This window comes from Scardinius erythrophthalmus (assembly GCF_964197995.2).
Source record: "Scardinius erythrophthalmus genome assembly, chromosome: 13".
NCBI classification, from domain to species: Eukaryota; Metazoa; Chordata; class Actinopteri; order Cypriniformes; family Leuciscidae; genus Scardinius; species Scardinius erythrophthalmus.
This window is the reverse complement of record NC_138233.1, coordinates 6,367,378-6,387,305: the sequence shown is the minus strand read 5'-3', so window position 1 is coordinate 6,387,305 and position 19,928 is coordinate 6,367,378. Positions and strand designations below refer to the sequence as shown.

General features: G+C 39.8%; 1 protein-coding gene across 1 annotated transcript in view; it reads left to right on the top strand.

Annotated features, from left to right (window-relative positions):
- gabra2b (gamma-aminobutyric acid type A receptor subunit alpha2b) overlaps nt 1–19,928 on the top strand; it is a gene marked incomplete at its 5' end in the record, with an annotated part of 85,237 nt that overhangs the window by 27,956 nt on the left and 37,353 nt on the right. Inside the window, 3 exons of the mRNA XM_081382708.1 lie at nt 10,837–11,057; nt 13,784–13,866; nt 13,992–14,135. Coding sequence (XP_081238834.1) covers nt 10,837–11,057; nt 13,784–13,866; nt 13,992–14,135 — 448 coding nt within the window. The remainder of the gene's footprint in view (nt 1–10,836; nt 11,058–13,783; nt 13,867–13,991; nt 14,136–19,928) is intronic.

The window sequence follows — 19,928 nt, the reverse complement described above, 5'->3', positions numbered from 1 at the left end:
ATGTTTCGGTTGTGGTGCTCGGCGACTGACATCTGTCTAACTCATAGATGTGATGTCTGCGCGAGCAGGTGCACGGATAAAGATAAAGAGTACAAAATCTTTTTTTTTTTTTTTTTTTTTACTTTTTACTTGATGATTAAACCACTTTACATTTTTAGAATCATTAAATTCATTTTTTTAAATGTATTTACAAAGACATTTCTTCGGAATTTAGGACTTCTCTGTCAACCTGTGTAAATTGCTTGCTATCTCATTTTGTTGAATTCCTTGTTTTAAGGACGGCAGTAACTGTGATATTTTGTTGGAAACTATGGTAACCATGGGACATTTGTGTGTGTGCTGTTCGTCCATGTGTCCACTCACCAGTGTCTCAGTGTGAGCGTCTCAACCCTCAAATCTCCTGTGTCTATGAGATTACACCCAGATGCTACACCTTCTGCTCCTCAGACCCAAGAAAGAATACTGCTGTTCCTCTTTCCATTCCTCTATCTCTCACTTTCTGTCTGCTTCTCCTTCTGCTCATCCACTCTTCCTTCTTTTCCCTCACCCTCCGCTCTTGAGTTGTTCAGAGTCAATGAACCACCATACAGTAGGTGCTCTTCTGTGTTGAATCATACAATGCATGGCATTATCCATTGTATAGCGACGTCTGTACTCTGCCTTCACACATTAGCATGCTGACCTTGTCTCACAGGAGGGAGAGCATGTCGAAGTCTTTGATATATATTTTTTTTTTTCATTTTCAAAGACAAATTGTTCCATTTCTTTGGCTCTCCACATTTCCCAGAGCTTATCATCCTCCATCCTTCTCGCTTTTTTCTTTTCAAGTGCTCTGACATTTGACGGTCATTTTTTTCTCTCCTCGTCTTTTGAAATAGATTCCCTCTCTATGTACTAACAGTCCTTCCTCATTCTGCTCACAAATCTTTGCACTATCAATTATTTAAAAGAACTCATTTTGCCTCACTGAATCATAGCTGTTCTCCGTATCACGCTTTCTCTGTGAATTCAACATGCTAATACACATATCAGTGTCAATGTCAGCTCTGCTCCAAAACCTAGTGACCTGCTTACCTGGACAGAATTTTAATGCAAAGTCCATTCCAGACAAGGCATTTCCAAAATTCACTACAAGTTCAGTGAAAAAGTTCATCCAAGAAGGCAGCTCTCCACAAGTGATCCTTGGCTCTTGGACAACTCTTCTGATTATTCTTTTCACTCCTCTATCAGAAATCTTCCGAGGAGCACTGGTCGAGGCAAATTTATGGTGAAATTATTGTCTTTCCACTTCCGTATTATGGCCCCAAAAGTGTTCACTGGCCCATTCAGAAGCTTAGACTGGTGCCTAAAACCAATGCCATCATTATGTTTTGCAACAATTAGGTTGCGAAGGTCTTGAGACAGCTCTTTGCTTTTACCCATCATGAGATGTGTCTTGTGTGACACCTTGGCAATGAGACCTTTTTGTAGGCCATCATTTGGGACTGAACCAGCTGTTATTAATTTCCAAGTTTTCAGCAGTTGTCTTGGCTTTCCATGCCTTTTTGCGCCTCCCTTTCTTGTGTGTTTAATACTTTTTCCCTGTGTCATTTCACATTATTACACATAACTTTAATTTCTGAACTTATTTTTGTTTGTTTCTTTGTATGTATGGCTTACTTGGGTTGTTACCTACATCTGGTGAAAATTTCATGTCAATAGCACCTTTGGAAATACTGAGAAAAATGATGACGTGTTCTATACTTATTTCCCCCACTGTAAGTTTTAAAGAACATATTTATATTTCAATAAACAATGTTTTTTTTAACTTTGTGTTCATCAAAGAATCCTGAAAAAAATGCATCGCAGTGTCCATAAAAATATTAAACTGCACAACTGTTTTCAACATTGATAGTAACAATAATCATAATGTTTCTTGAGCAACAAATCAGCATATTAGAATGATTTCTGAAGGATCATGTGACACTTAAATAATGATGCATAAATGACGCAATCTTTGATCACAGGAATAAATTACATTTTAAAACATACTCAAATAAAAAATAACTTTTAAATTTAATAATATTTGTTGTTTTCTTTGCTGTATTTTTGATATTTTAAATAATTTGAAACATTTTTGGTGAGCAGAAGAGACGTCTTTCAAAAAAATATGAAAAAACCTTTGAACGATAGTGTATATTTCATTCATGGCAAAAATGTATTGATAAAATTCATTGATCATTACATTGTATTTGAATTATAATTTTAGTTTTAATTATAATTTGTTAGTTTTAATTAAATAAATTGACTGAAAGTTGTATTTCTTTCCCCTTTAGAGTATTCCGATGTTTCTTTTCCATGTGAATAATGCATTTTTCATCATGGCATGCACAGTTGTTGCCAGGGCCTAAAACAAACATTTTCCCACACCTTCCACTGGTCAGAGAGTAAAGAAAATGTACTGACCATATATATTTTTTATCATCCATGAAACAACTAGATTAATCTTTATTAAAGTTACAAATGTTATTTAGTCAAGAGCAGGGAGTCATTTTTCTTTGTCTTTTGTTGTTCGATTAAAATAAAAAACACAGACAGCAGCAGGAATATTAGGCTACTGTCACTTTAAGACCTGCACGGATCCAATATACAGATACACATGCATTTCTTTCTCCATTTTTTACGTTCACTTAAGACATAACTGACTATGTATATAAGGATACTTGCCAAGATGGGCATTTTGACAATTTTGTTTGAATATGTCTGTTCAAGCACAAGAGGACCTGAAAGAGAGCTTAATTCAGTTTTCACATGCTGTCTGAGACGCAGATTTCTGAGCGAATCAAGTTCTCTTTTTAGTGTTTTCACTTACAGGACGATGCAGTACTGGCCCAGCACTGGAGTGCAGCGTACTCTCAAACATGTAAAAGTTTGATTCTTTAGTTTGTAAATAGCTGGTAAACAAGTGACAATGTCATTTGCTTGTTGTTTTGCAATTTCGCTTAAAGTCAGAGGTCATATTGTTATTGTCAAGAGCTTTGAGCTGTTTAGAAAAGCCTGTGGATTTAGTTTTCTGCACTGTGGGTTTACAATGAATGCCTCTCTCTCTCTCTCTCTCTCTCTCTCTCTCTCTCTCTCTCTCTCTCTCTCTCTCTCTCTCTCTCTCTCTCTCTCTGTCTCAATGCCCTGTGGCCATGCTAACCCTCATCATTAGAGCTGACCCTGTTGGGAACCGTGTGACACTCAGGTAAACAGCTGAGTGAAGAGACTCATGGGTAATGAGCTGAAGAGGTCAGGGAGGTGTGGCTGCTGAGCATTAGCATGTTTGCAGTCAGGTTGACTTCGGTTAGACAGGGTTTATTAGAATATGTGGAGCAGTACCAGGGTGATTCTGTTTAAATTGTGGGTGACACAAATAGCATTCACAGAGTCAACTGCACATCACGGTTTTCCAGGTGACATCAGTAAACCTCCTATTCCCAGAGGAAAATGGTAATGTTTAAAGGTTGCTTTTGGAGAGTTAATTGATTTTTTTATAGATTTTTCTTTCAAGTATACATTGTCTGAGATGCTTTTCCTACATCTACTGTACTTCTACTAAATATTTCAATAGACACAACATAGAGTCTTTGGCAGTGTTCGAGTTCGGTTCGAGAAATCTGTTGGGGGGGGGGGGTCTGATTAATTCGGTTCGAGAGTAGAGATAAAATCCCGAGGCACACACGCACACTAGCACACACACGCAAGGTCTCTCGCTCCCTCTCTCTGCATTCCGGGAGATTTTAACTGATTTGCGGGCATCAGGGAGCCGCTATCAATATGCGGGAGACTCCCGGAACTTCCGGGAGACTTGGGATGTCTGGAATGGAGTTGAGACCATAGACTGTAAAAAAATATGGACGACGCCCCTTCGCTCTCTTCCATTGCTGAGAAGTGAAGCCGCCAGTGTCCCGATATGGCGCTTACATCTTGGGGCTTGAGTCTGCACAGTAGCGATTTCGGGACCAGACCTGCACAGTAGTGAGCAGATGTACAAATTAGAAATGAGAAGCACCCAGTAGGTGCATAGATAGTCGCTTCTGCTGCTTTTTTTCCTGTTGTGGCGGTTAGCGAACAACGTGGCATTACCGCGCACGCCTCCTTCTGGATTGGAGTGTGGATCGCCTGTGACTGTCTATTTTCTTCGTCTGACTGTATGCCGTCCATACTCCATGATATCCGTACTGTGATGGTTCAGGACGAACACATGTACCGTTACACACCTAATGGATAATCAAGTAAACCTTAGTTGCAAATTTTGAAAATCGAATCTTGAAATATTACTAACAATAATAATAACGATAATAGTTATTCGTATGTTCACTTTATAAAAATCTGTAAAGGACCTGCAACGGTATGTTTTTACAATTATACTAAAGTACTTTTACTTGCTAAGTTTTTCAGCAAAGTTTTGATTATGTTGATCATTAGGGGCCTTATAAATTTGAGTATCAAATATGATACAGTAGACTTTATAGGGTTAAGATATTTAATTTGTGATTTCTCTTTCTTCTGGGATCCATAATCTCTCTCTTTTTCTATCATGCCTCCTTCTCTTAATCATTAGCTTCTGTCAGCAGGTGCGGTGACAGATATGACTTGTGGGTAGCACTGGGAATCTCAAACCAACATCATCCTCATGCGGGATGTCCTGCCGTGATGGATGAGGGTGAACACGGGAGGTTCTGTATCCTGATAAACCCGCCCTGCACAGAGCCTCCGGTGCTGCTTTATCTGGCCTAAGCAAAGCCAAGATGCACAAACATACACACACACACACACACACATACATACACACAACAGCGCAGAAGGTCATCCTGTCTATTAATGCAGTGTGCCTCTGAGCCACAGAGCAGATGGTATGGAATAAGAGGCGAATGAGATGGAAAGACAACTAGGAAAGCGGATATAGGGGTTAGAGATGAAGCAGTATTTGTTGGGCCCCTGGGCTGCCCTACGGCCCCAGGAGCCTCTGTACACAGCTGGGGTGAGACGAGGACAGCCGACATTCAGATAAACTGATATCTGCTGCCACGCTACCCTTACAAATGCACCCACATTTAAGGTTGAGAATCCTTTATATATATATATATATATATATATATATATATATATATATATATATATATATATATATATATATATATATATATATATATATATATATATATTAGGGCTGTCAAAAGATTAAAATCGCGATTAATCGCATCCAAAATAAAAGTTTGTGTTTACATAATATATGTGTGTGTACTCTGTATAATTATTTTGTATATATAAATACACACACATGCATGTATATATTTAAGAAATATTTGCATACATATACTGTATATATGTATATATAATTTAAATATAATTTTTTTATATATAAATTACACATTTTTCTTAAATATATACAAGCATGTGTGTGTATTAATATATACAAATTTAATTATACACAGTACACACACATATATTATTTAAACACAAACTTTTATTTTGGATGTGATTAATCGCGATTAATCTTTTGACAGCCCTAATATATATATATATATATATATATATATATATATATATATATATATATATATATATATATATATATATATATATATATATATATATATATATATATATATATTAGGGCTGTCAAAAGATTAATCGCGATTAATCACATCCAATGTACAGACAAATTTCAGAGAGAATCCCCCCCGCAAAAGGAATACAACAGTTTTTATAGAATAGGAGCATGGCGAAAATGACATTTATTTCCCTACAATTTGATTAGTTCTTCATAGGCAAACCCTTCTGTTACTAGGTAGAATCCAACACTGTTTTCTTGATTTCTTCATTGTTAATCACAAGTTTTCAAACCTAGACATCTGTCTAGTTTCATTTCCCATATTTGTTATTTATACACTCACACACTCAAAGTCACGAGTTTTAGACTAAAGAGTTTGGAAACATTTAAGATTCAAATGATTCATGTTTTTCAGAGAAACAAGTATTTGAACATAGTGTGTTTCCTAAATCTCTGCAAACATATTATGGTATCTTCATGCTTCAGTCAAAAGAAATTACATACAGCACCTTTAAGGGATCTTGGGCGTCTGCATTTTTCTCCCGATGCGGATAGAAGACTGTACAGACATACTCAGTGGTAGATTCATTAGTGCCACAGCAAAGCAATGGATGCTTTCCATGAGCTGTGAGTTTGGAGTCTTAATTGAATGGGTTTAGACTTTAGAGGAAGACTGTGCACTGCTAAATAATACAAAGACAATGAATAGACAACACATCTTTAATGAATCTGGCTACAGTCACTGCAGTGTTCTGATGGTGCCTGAGCTGTAATAAAACTTCAGGATTGTGTCGCAGTGCTTTTGTCTATAATTGCTTTGGCACTAGAACTCTTAGTCCAGAACACCATCACTGATTTTTTATTTTTTTTTTAAACCTAATGGTTTCTAGTGATGCTGCTTTGATTTTTTTTATTATATATATTTTTTAGATTATTAAATATATTTATATTCATATTTTTTTAGTCAAGAACAGCTTTCATTAGGCCTGCTTTCAGTCTGCAAGTGTTGTGATTTTAAAACTCCTGTTATTCTTAAACTGCTAGAAACACACACACACACACACACACACACACACACACACACACACACACACACACAAATATATTTGCTCAGAAAATCGCATTTTTGTCAAAAAATATTTCTGGATTCAGAGAGATGATCAAAACACAGAGTGAGTAGATCAAGTCCATCAACACCCCTAAAGCGTCCTTTATTTTTCATATGAGATAAATTCACTCGTTTTTGCATCTTCTTCGCATGTGTTTTGATCAGGAGATTCAGTACTCTTTCAGCCTCCCAGCATATAACAGTGAAAACATGGAAAGCCGGAAAATTCCATCATTGGCGTAGAAGCGTTGTCTCATAAATGTCGGAAATTTCCGTCAATGGCAGGGAAAGAGTTACTGGCTCATTGTTTTCTCAACCTATGTTGTTCTGATCCTTTATGGCTGGTGATTTTATTTTTATTTTTTTAACGGAAATCTAGGTTTTGTTGTAATATATGGCATTGTTTTTGTGTTTTTATTTTGTGTTTACACACTTAAAGGGATAGTTCACCCAGAAATGAAAATTCTGTCCTCATTTACTCTCCCTCAAGTTGTTCCAAACCTGTATGACTTTCTTTCTTCTGCTAAACACAAAAGAAGATATTTTAAAGAAGGTTGGTAATTAAACAGTTGCTGGTCCCCATTGACATCCATAGTATTTTTTTTTTTTTCTGCTATGGAAGTCAATGGGGTCCATCAGTCGTTTGGTTACCGACTTTCTTCAAAATATCTTCTTTGTGTTCAGCAGAAGAAAGAAAGTCATACAGGTTTGGAACAACTTGAGGGAGAGTAAATGATGACAGAATTTTCATTTCTGGGTGAACTATCCCTTTAAGACTAATAGCTTCCTTAAAATCACTAAAGAATCACTATTAAAGAACCAGAATTGTTTCATTTCTTATGATTCAAATCCTTACACACATTACCGTTCAAAAGTTTGGGGTCAGTGAGGTTTTTGTAATAAACAAAAATAAAATCCCTTTATTCAGCAAGGATGCATTAAATTGATCAAAAGTGACAAGAAAGACATTTATAATGTTACAAAAGATTTTTATTTCAAATAAATGCTGTTCTTTTGAACTTTCCATTCATAAAGAATCCTGTAAATGTAAAAATGTTACAGTTACCACAAGAATATTAAGCAGAACATCTGTTTTCAACATTGATAATAATAATTAATGTTATTAATGTTTCTTGAGCAGCAAATCAGCATATTAGAATGATTTCTGAAGGATCATGTGACACTGAAGACTGGAGTAATGATGCTGAAAATTCAGCTTTTTAAAATATTTAAAAATACAAAACATCTATTCTAAATTGAAAGAATATTTCTCAATATCACTGTTTTTACTGTATTTTTGATCAAATAAATGCAGCCTGGCTGAGCATTAGAGACTTCTTTCAAAAAACATTAGAAAATATTACAGACCCCAAACTAATAAACAGTATTGTACACACACGCACTCTCATAAATGATGCATCTATGAATAATACAATGTAAATGCATACTCAGCACCTGTGAGGCAATCTCATAAACACTCATTCCTGACCTCACCACCTACTTATCTTTATTTCCCTTACTCAGTGATATGTGTGTGTGCGTGCATGTATGTTGTGGGAGTATCTGTAATAATGCGAGTGCAGGGTTCGCGTGGTGCTGGGGTTTCGTGGTTCATCTCTTGTTAATGGATGTTCATATCAATCCTCCTCAGCCGGGACAATACAAGCCTCTTGACTGAAATTAGACCGTCATAACCATCTCAGAGTGCTGACTGGACAAAACGTCCTGATCTGAGAGACGTGCCAGAGGACGAGCTGTACATCCATCAAAACCAGCATCTGCAGCGGCGGGAGTCACCGTTGGAGCAGTAATAAAACTTCTGGCACAGTGCTTCTGTCTAATCGCTTGCAGTGGGGCACTTCAGTCTGGAACTTTCAATGGAGAATTGATTTAAGTTAGTCTAGCACTGCTTTTAAATCAGGAACTGATTACAGTCAAGCTGCTTTTATTCTTGAAATGCTGTCATTTTAAACTGCTTTTATTCTATTTAATATTTGAGTTATTTTGAGTCTGCCCTGTTTACACCTGGTATTAAGATGTGTTTTGGTTGATCGGAGCACAAGTGGATGACACTAAATACAGGTGTATACGGGGTCTAAAACGTTTTGAGCTTGTCCACTTTTGAGCACTTCCGAGGTAGTCGAAAACGCATTCGACCGGATTGCTTTCATAGTGTAAACGCTCATGTGGTCGAATGTGTTCCACAAAAGACGCCTACTCTCTCACTGACCTAACCTGTGAACATTATGGGAAGAGCTCTAGCCAGACGGGATTTAAACTGTCGGCTGAAGACCCAAGTTTGGTTTGAAGACAAAAATGTACCAAGCACAATGTTCTCTCACCATTCCTGATTTCTAACAAACACTCACAGCGTTCGGCTGATCTTGTGGCTGTCAGAGCAGAAGCTAAAGCTGCTGCTCTCGTTGTGCTTTTCTGTCGTCTCCGGTCGTGTTCATATGTAAATTGCATGAGCTTATTTCGTCCATTAGATTGAAAGATCTGAAAAAACCCAAACAATTACCTGCTCATAGACCCTCCCCTCAAAGAAATCAGGACAGAAGTGGTTTAAAGTGGACAAAAGAGACACCAGGTGAACGGGAATGTGTCTTCCTTGTCTACTTGTTATCCAAATGACCAAAACGCATCTTAATACCAGTTGTAAACAGGGCCTAGAACCACTTCCACTCTACATTTACTTATTTTAGAACTGTTTTCAGTCTGCGATTTCTGTTATTCTTGAATTGCTTTAACTGCTAGATCTGCTTTATAGTCTCAGAGTCTGTTCACACAGAACGTGTTTTTGCATCTTCATGGTTTTCCATTGTTTTTCTATGCAAACATGCGCTACGGACATGTCTTTTGCAGCGTGTCTCACATGACGTCATTCTAAAAAACGTTGCTTATGTTAAAAGAAGTTAAACTTTTAAAAAATGCTTTCTGTGATAATGGTCCCTTAAGTATTTTGTGGTCTATTGTGTTTTGAATAACTGCCATCAGTTTAGAATTGTTTCTGGTCTCGATCTGCGTTCTGACAAGATTTGCTTGTAGTCTAGAACAGTGTTATTTTAGCGTCATTGAGATACTATTATAGATTTGATTCATATATATATATATATTTTTCTGTTTTCATTTTAATTAAAGTCTTGTTGCATGTTTTTCTCAGTTTTATTGTTTTTTTTATGTCTATATAGTTTTTATTTTGTTTGTCTTAAGTATTGTACTACAGACGTGGCCTTTAAGAATGAATTTATTTGACGTGGTTAACTGTCAAGTTAAACTAAAATGAGAAATGTTGCATTGGCAATGAGCTGACTTTTTTAGTTAATGCTTATTTATGTTTTATGGTTTTAGTTAACTATAATCACAGTTGTACCTGCCAGATCAGCTTATAGTGTTGAAGTGTTTTGTAGCCCCGCCCACTGTGAAATTATATTGGTGCAAAATTCCACTCCACATGGCAATAAATTAAACATCAACTACGTTCTGGTTGGCTGTGATTTTGTTACGTCACAGCTTCATGTTTGCTGTAGCCAAACCGCTTGTCACTGGAAACTTGTTGGTTGTTAGTTAGAACTCCATCACCTTTTCCCCTTTTCAAAAGCAACTCCTAATCTTTCTTTAAAGTATTTTAAAAGTTTTCCCTGTTTTACCATCCGTGATGAGCTTGTAATGATATCTCTGGGCAGCACAAGTCTCTCTTGGAGCCGAGAGTGGGATCTGATCATCCTCAGCCCTAGTTAAAGGTTTGAGCGATTGACTCTCCTTAGCAGGCTTTGAGTCTCAAATGCAGTAAACTCCATTTGCAAATCATTTGGCAAACTGTGTTTATCCACCACTGCGACAATAAGTGGATAAAGAAAATGTTACACTACAGACACTAAGTCTTTTGTGGACAAGAAAATGCTTGAATTTGAATTGCATGCAGTTCAAGAGGAACACAAACCCTGATGCAGACTTTTATAAGCTCATCCGATTGATTGGTTTGTTACAATTGTGAGTATACAGCGAATTCACTGCCAGTCAACCAGTATAAGAGCGTATTGTGCATCCAATTATCACAAACAAAACACCGTACAAGCCCTTAGCGACAAAAATCATCTAACATAACCTTGTATATTCTAAACTGTGCTGTGATTTCATCTTTTGGCAGGAGTACACCATCGACGTGTTCTTCAGGCAGAGCTGGAAGGATGAACGGCTGAAGTTCGAGGGACCAATGAACATTCTGCGTTTGAACAACCTGATGGCCAGTAAGATCTGGACTCCAGACACATTCTTTCACAACGGGAAGAAATCTGTCGCACACAACATGACCATGCCCAACAAACTGCTGCGTATCCAAGATGACGGCACCCTGCTGTACACCATGAGGTAAACAAGGTGCTATTTCTACTAATGAACAGAGCCCCTAAAGGGACATAAAAGAATATGAGACAGGAGGAAAAACTAAATGTCAACGCACTTGCGTTCTCTCGCAGATGTTTTGAGAAACTTTGTGTTCGCTCGCAAAACCTTTGAGTTCTTGGCGAGCGAATGCAGTTTCTCTGGGCAATGCAAAAGTTTTGAAATATATTTTTTCCTCCCATCTCATATTTTTCCCAACACTATGTCCCTTTAAGGGCTCCGTACTGATGTACTAGTTTGCTAATTTACACATTTTTCTGACAAAAGGCACACAATTTGTGTGTAATTTATTAAATCAATAACAGATTAAGTGAATTTAAACACAGCGCTCTACACCCTTTTTGATTGTGTGTTCAATTAATAAAATGAATAATAAAGAAAGGACTGCATGCATGTTTAAAGCTCTAGAACAGTGTTTCTCAATTGGTGGGTCGCACGGCCGTTTTAAGTGATCGCGTAGTGAGTAGTCAAAGAAACAACCACAAATTTAATTCTGTTTTTCAGATGCGAGACTTTTATTTTGAAAGATGTTCGTGAAAGCTGTTGACTTGTCTGTAGACGCAGTTTAGTGCCTGACAAAAACCATTGTTTTGATTCTACGGTCAGATGAGATGTTGTCTAGCTATATGTCATTGTCTTTATTCTAATGTTATTTTCATAACTTGTTCCGAAAAAATAGTTTTCCTGTCCTGTCAAATTACAAGGATGCAACATCATAGTTATGTTGTCAATTAGTAAATCATGAAATCACCAAAAAGTAGGGTGACATGGGGTAAGATGACTCCTCCACCTTATTTTTTTTACTCCTGACCATAATATAAAAGTTTTTAATCATTTTTGAAGGTATTTTAAATAATTAAAATGTGAGTCCCATGGCCAAACTAGTTGAGAACCACTGCTCTAGAACAGATTGTGATCGAATTTACATCAGTATTTTTGTGTGCAGACCTTTCTTTCTTTATTAATTTTTAATAGGTTTACTTAAAGCAAAAAGTTTCATTGAATTAAAAACTAACTTTTTTAAATAAATTCAATAAAAGCTTAATGCTTCATGATGTGAGCAAAAAATATGACTGTAAATCTGGCTTTTTTAAGTCTGACAATCATTGATTGCACTTAAAAATATCAGATTTTTGGTCATATTGCCTGTTCACACCGTCAAAAAAACAAATCTGGGTTATCAGGCATGATCTTGTGATCTATAATCCAAGTCTTCTGAAGTCTTGGATCGTTTTGTGTAAGAAACACCCCCAAACTGAAGAAATCTTACCCTCCAGTGAATTCCCAGTGAAAAATGGCTTTAATTTTGATCTGATTCTCTCATAATGTTATCAGAATTGATATTTTTGGTGAGTGATCCATTTAGCTCATATTGTGGGTGGCTAATGGAGTCATTCCTCATGTAAATCCCTGAATCACCTTGTATTCCCGAGAATTAGAATAATTCATCCCTCACTGACTCCCACAGTCCTCATGCAGCCGGCTGTATCGATTTGGCCACTAATTAAGATGTTTCATCTCTTTTCAGAAATGTGACACTCACTTTTGTAAGAGCTGATTTTGTTAAAACCAGTGACGACTTCGTAGTAAAGCACGGTTGTCATTATAATAGACATATTCAAGAGTCCGCAAACATCATCATCGATCTCCCTAATTACCTACAGATGAAACGGGAAGAGCAGAAGCCGTGATATATTGCTGTGTGTCATGTACACAAACCCCAAACAACATGGCCTTTCATAATGACTCTCGCCTCTGTTCATCCCGACGCTGCTCCAGAAAACATCATGACACTCTCCAACATGTACTCTCTCAATTTTCTCTTGCTTTTTCTCTCTTCTAAATCGCTCTCTCGCTCCCAGCACTTTCTGTGAGCACAAATGCTCCTCTCTGATGCCAAATCAATGAGAGCCTGACTCAGCCGTGAAGCGCAGGAAAAAAAAAGGAGACAAACTGAGAGAGAGACTGAGAAAGAGAAAGAAGCAGTGAAATAGAGGAGAAATGAATGTGAAAATGGATATCCAGAACTTACATTTATAGGACTACTAATAAGGATGGCTGACATATTTAATAATCACAATAATATTGAGAATATACAATTTAGCAGCATTTTGAATATCACAGTCTCAATGCTCTTTATTTGGCCATTAAATTTGCTAAAGAGCGTGTCATTATACTAGTTTCAGAAGTAAGAGAGCGAGAAGCGTAGGCATAATTTGCGGGTGGGACGTCGCCACCACTTTTCGCCTGGGCCGATATTGTTTAAAACATCTCGCAGGACGGATGTATCTAAAGAAGGCATCTCTAGTTGACTAGCATAGTATTCTTTTTTTTCTTCATTTGTGTTAAATAAGCGATACTGTATATTATATATCAACATATTTATTCACTGACGTAAAGACGAAACTATCATATTAAACACATTAAAAGTTCAATGTCAATCAATTAAACTGAATGTATTATTATAAATTAGTATTGTAATGTTATTTTATGTGCATTATGTTTTTTCTTCATTACAAACCCAAACCCGAACCCGAAGATATTCATGAAGCATTAACCCGAATCCGACTCGAAACTTCCAAGTTCTTCGGGTAGCGTCGGGATCGGGTCTGGAAGCAGACCTCTAAATCCTGCTAGTAATGATAATGGTATTAAATTTCTGCTTTTGTTGTGTTTGTGCATGTAAATCACAGATTGACGGTGCATGCCGAGTGTCCGATGCATCTTGAAGATTTCCCCATGGACTTCCACTCCTGTCCGCTTAAATTCGGCAGCTGTGAGTAACAGCTGGATTTATTCACCAAAGCATCATCGAGTGTCTTTCTTGTACTGACTAATTTAACATTTCAAACAGTCACCTGCAAAATTTTAATTGTGGCCCCGCTGAAATTGTTCCCACAGATGCTTACACAACGACAGAAGTGACGTACACTTGGACGAAGAACGCGTCCAACTCTGTGGTGGTGGAAGAGGAGAGCTCTAGACTGAACCAGTATGACCTACTGGGACAAACTGTGGGAAACGAAACCATCAGATCCAGCACTGGTGAGTCTGAAACTTAGACATTGAGATTTACTAGTCACAATATGGTTACATTATTTGGGAAAAAGCAGAGATTCTTCAAGAAGTTGAAGAGCTTTTTAAAAACGTTGCCAGCATTTTTGATAATTTTCACACAATTTTCATGGCCCCCAAAATATTTTGCTGTATGGATATCTGAACATGCAATATATCAAAAGAAAGAACAGAGCCTTTAAAAAACGTTTTCTTCTAGCTTCATGCATTCTTTTTCATCAACACTTGAATGTGGGTGAGTTTCATTAAAAAAAGCAACATTTTGAACGACTACAAACAAACATAAGCAATGCTTTTACAGCTTGTATCTGCTCCTTTTTTGCCTGTGCTTTGATTCAGAGATTCTCTACTCTTTCGGGAAGATGCATAATAGCGTTTCAAAAATCAGGTTGTTATGTTGAGACTAAATATTACAGTAGAAGAAGAGGAAACAGTAAAATACAAGGGAAAATCTACAGTCAGACAGTCCACATGTCATAACATTGACATAAACACAAGAGAAATGTGTTACGGACACTTTGCAATGTGTTTTGTGTGTTTTTCTTAAAATAGTAGTTAAATTTGGGCTGCATGTCACATCATTTATTACATTTCAGAGCTGTTGAAACCGGAGAGTCACGCCACAGTCCATTCAGCATGCTTCTGTTTTTCAAATTTTACCAAATAATCCACATATAAGATGAAATCAACAGAGGCACAAGTATCTTGAGTGAAGGCTATGTACATTCAGAATACAGATGTTCACTCTTAACAGTAGATATAAATGTATGGAGGAAATGGGACCAAATATCCTGCTCAGTTTCTCTGACGATGAAGCTCACTGCCATATAAAACTCCAAATTGGATCTTGTTAATGAAAACTGTCCAAACACACAAGCTTCATCTGTATAATCTTTCTATTTAATGGAGGAAACGTCTCAGAATCACGCAAGTGTAAAATTAACGAAGTTCAGTGTCATAAAGAATGATAAGTCTTATCCCAGGCTTGCATTTTTCGAGATTACTGACTGAATTTGGGACCAGAACAAACAAAACTCCATTAAATAGCCACTCTGGATACCTATTGGTTTTACAAGTGCCATAATAGCATCTAGTCAAAGGAATCGGATGGCAACAAGGCTTCTCAGCGCAGAGATTTGATTGGCTATTTGGGCTGTCAATCATTTATCTGTTATAAGGTTAATTCTTACAAAGTCAATAATATGGATTTGAAACAACATGACATCGAGTAAATGATGACAGACGTTACACTGAACCGACATGTTGGATCTATGCAGATGATTTTGAAGGATTGTCTGATGTCACGGCAGATTTTTCCTTCATTCTATCATAGTTTATCAAGTGCACATTTGTTCTGTCCTGCTTCATCTTCTATGTGCTTTAACACGATCTCTAGGCAAGACTCAACAACCCCCCCCCTCTCTCTCTCTCTCTCTCTCTCTCTCTCTCTCTCTCTCTCTCTCTCTCTCTCTCTCTCTCTCTCTCTCTCTCTCTCTCTCTCTCTCTCTCTCTCTCTCTCTCTCTCTCTCTCATGCACATCTTTGGGTTACTGTGACATTTCTTGCGTGTTGGCATTTGGTAGCTCAGTAAAGCGAACATATTTTCGACGTGGGGTGAGACTGAGGCCACAGCGCACACAAGATATTCCACTTCAGTTGAGCACAGAGAAACCAGAGGGACTGTACAACAACAACAACAACACACAGAAGACACACAAACTGTCATATTTGCGTACCTTATCTTTGCAAATGGCCACAGCTTGCAAAGAAATTAAAGACATTCTTGACTTTTATTCATGCACACCAGTACCCATCAACCAATACAGGCTTATTAAAAGATGAAATGGATACTTATAACTGAATATGGAAGTTGGGACGTACTGTTTATAACTAATATACACCACTGTTCAGAAGTTTGTGGTCAGTAAGACTTATTTTTTTAAAGGACTCTCTTCTACTCATTAAGGTTGCATTTATTTAATCAAAAATACAGCTGTAGAGTAGCTTGCTGAACAAGTTAGTTAAAATTAGTTTAACTATTGACATGTTTATAATCACCTGAATTATAGCATATCTGGTTTAATATCACAGACATTCGAAGGAAACTATCGCTTCATTGATTACTAAGGTTTGTTTACAGTTTATTGATAAAGCATTCATGTCTTTATTTGTAAAAAAAAAAAAAAAAAAAAAGTGTATGTTTCTTGTGTAAATCTCAAATTATCTGAGATGTTCTCATTGATCTCACTGGAGATTGTAAAGGACTTGGTATATGTAAGGTGAAATTGAAGAATGGACTAGTGTGACATTTCCAATCATGACAACATCATGGCGAAACAAAGTTCTCTTACGAGAGTCCTCTCGTACTGCGTTTTATCAAAACGCTACGGGAAAAGTCTCTTTTCACGAAACACTGAAGCAAAAAATTATCCTTTAATTTTCATATATGTAAAACGCGTTGCGGCAGCAGCAGACAGCTATGGCGAGACGGCTTGCTCGCTCATTGGCTGCTCTGCGGCAACTGCTTAAGCCTATCGAGCGAGGCCTGAGATGGCATCAGGCCAATGAGGGCGCTTCGCGCCCTCCTCGCCACTTCCCGCCGAAACGGGCGTGGCTTACCTCTATAAAAGGAGCTCGAGAAGGCTGACTCACTTGATTTTAATCTCTTCAGCGAAGTGCACGCATCGCTGGATCACGGAAGCAAGCGTCGTTCGAAGCAAGCACTTCAGCGGGACGAGCCCTCGAAGCCGCTGGCCAACGCCGCCTTCTACAGCCGTACCTGCTGCGCTTTCCGACGCCTATATCCTTTATTGCTATATTGCTCTGTTTTCTGTGTGTGTGTGTGTGTGTGTGTTCGCTGCAACACTCACCCCTAAAAGAGCTGCGTCTTTTTCAAGACGCCTTCTCATGCAGCGCTCGCGCTCGCTGACGGCGAAATGCCCTTACTCCGAGCCAATTGCCTACGGTGACTCTGAGGACTCGCCAGGCATCCTTCCGAGGCTGCCCTTCCTGGAAGCGGACGGCGGGATTAGTTTTTCTTTACGTTACAAGAAAAGCTACCCTGCCTCCGCGCGCGTCATTCACCGGCGAAGGAGAAAAGAGTGTTCTCAGTCCCACCATTGGTCGGTCTCACCTCTTTTCTCTCATATTTCTCAGTTCCCTGTTCGGCGACTGGAAATATTATTGCAGCAAGTGAGTCTGTTATAGCACGCTTGCCTGCCAGCAAACGCCGAAGAATACATGTTGACGCCGCCTTTGCCGCCAATGCTTCACTCTGTCAGTCCCCTGAAGGCGACTGCAGAGATGCATTTTGCAGCCAGCGAGCGCGTAGTACCCGCTTGCCTGCAACCGAACACCGTTTCTACGGTTCCCGTGCGTCACTGGCGAAAGGAGAATGGAGTGTTTTCAGCCCCGCTGAAACTGGGCGATATCCACTCTTCTCACATTCAAAGCCTACATCCCCCTGTGGCTCAGTGGCGGAGTTATAGGTTTTCCGCATGGGAGACCGGAGTTCTAATCCCGGTCTAGCGGCATATATATTTTTATGCCGCCAATGCTTCGCTCTGTCAGTCCCCTGAAGGCGACTTCGGAGATGCATTTTGCAGCCAGCGAGCGCGTAGTACCCGCTTGCCTGCAACCGAACGCCGTTTCTACGGTTCCCGTGCGTCACTGGCGAAAGGGGAATGGAGTGTTTTCAGCCCCGCTGAAACCGGGCGATATCCACTCTTCTCACATTCTGGCATATTTCAGGCGTCTGAAAATGTTAGTATTGCATGTCGTGCTTACTCGCATGCCTGCAAGCAAACGCCAGTGTGGATAATACTCGCGCTGACTTTGTCTATGTATCTTCACTGTGGTCCAGTGGTAGATTATTAGACTCTCGCGCGGGGGATCCAAGTTCGAATCCCGGGTCTGCCGGCAGAAAATATTTTGCCGCCGAATGCAAATCACTCTGTTTGTTCCCCGAGAGGCAACTGCAGAAGTGTTTGTTTTCGCAGCCCACGAGCACGTGGTACATGCCTGCAAGCAAACGCCAGTGTGGATAATACTCGCGCTGACTTTGTCTATGTATCTTCACTGTGGTCCAGTGGTAGATTATTAGGCTCTCGCGCAGAGGATCCGAGTTCGAATCCCGGGTCTGCCGGCAGAAAATATTTATGCCGCCGAATGCAAATCACTCTGTTTGTTCCCCGAGAGGCAACTGCAGAAGTGTTTGTTTTGCAGCCCACGAGCGAAGTCCCGGCCACGGCCGATGATGCTATATGTGTACAGAAGATGCCCACTGCTTGTGCCCATCCCTACACATTAGCACAGCCCTTCACACAGGGCCCGCGCTCATATATTCAACTCGGGTCGATCACGCACACAACATAGTGAACGTGCCCACTGCCTAGTGCCCACAAATACTATGTTCTGCATGCCTTGTGGTTTCTGTAAAGACGAAACCTGTGCATTCACACTGCTCAGGCAGACAGTGCACTCATTGCAGTAATTGTGCCCGCTCTCCCGCGCCCACACTTACTAACGGTCATTATATGTCCTACGGGACTCGCCCAGCCCTCCCTTGCTCGGTTAAACACCGCAGCGGGGTCGAGCGCAGGCATTCTGCCCGGCCACGGCCGATGGTGCTATAAATGTAGTCTCGATGCCCACTCCTCAGTGCCCATCACTACACATAAGCACAGCCCTACACTTAGGGCTCGCGCACATAAAATCGACTCAGGTCGATTGTGCTTCCAACATAGTGAGAGTGCCCGCTTCCCAGTGCCCACGAACACTATGTCTAACAGATCACAGGCTCTCTGTAAAAACGAGACCTGTGAGCGCGCGCTCTGCTCAGGCAGACACCGCGCCCAAAGCAGTAAATGTGCCCGCTCCCAGCCCACATCTACTCGCTCACATGAGTCCTATGAGACTTTCTCAGTCCTCCCTCACTCAGCTAAGCACTGTAGTAAGGTCGAGGACGAGCGTTCCGCCCGCTGTATTAAGCGCGCGCCCCGCCTCAAATGCCACAGGCATAACGCCTATGTTTTTATCCCCCGAAGCGCCTCTGTCGCACGGCGAACAGAGCGCGCTCCGTATCCAGCCCCTAGCCAGCCATGCAGAAGCATGGGCAGCGCTTCCAGGGGTTTCGGACTGGGTGCTAGGCATTATAAAGAGAGGCTTCTCGCTACAGTTTTGTCGACGCCCTCCCCGCTTCACAGCGCGCGTCGGAACTACGGTTTCGTTGGAAGTAGCTCACCTACTTCGAGCCGAAATATCAAAACTGATAAGCAAAGGGGCGATAGAGCGCGTTCCCCCAGCTCTAAGCGAAGGGGGACTATACAGCAGATACTTTCTAGTCCCCAAAAAGGACGGCGGTATCAGACCCATACTGGATCTAAGACGGCTGAACAGAGTATTATTGAAACGCAGTTTCAAAATGCTCACAACCAGCAAAATTCTCGCGCATGTTCGCCGAGAAGACTGGTTCATGTCGATAGATCTGAAGGACGCGTATTTTCAAATACAGATAGCGTCACACCACAGGCGATACTTGAGATTCGCCTTCGGGGGTCAGACATACCAGTATACAGTCCTGCCATTCGGCTTGTCCCTAGCACCTCGTACATTTACGAAATGCAGGGACGCAGCGCTCGCTCCTCTCAGACTCAGAGGCATGCGAGTGCTGAACTATTTGGACGACTGGTTGATCCTAGCTCAATCACGATCACAGCTCGTGGAGCACAGAACCATTTTACTCGATCACCTCGAGAATCTTGGT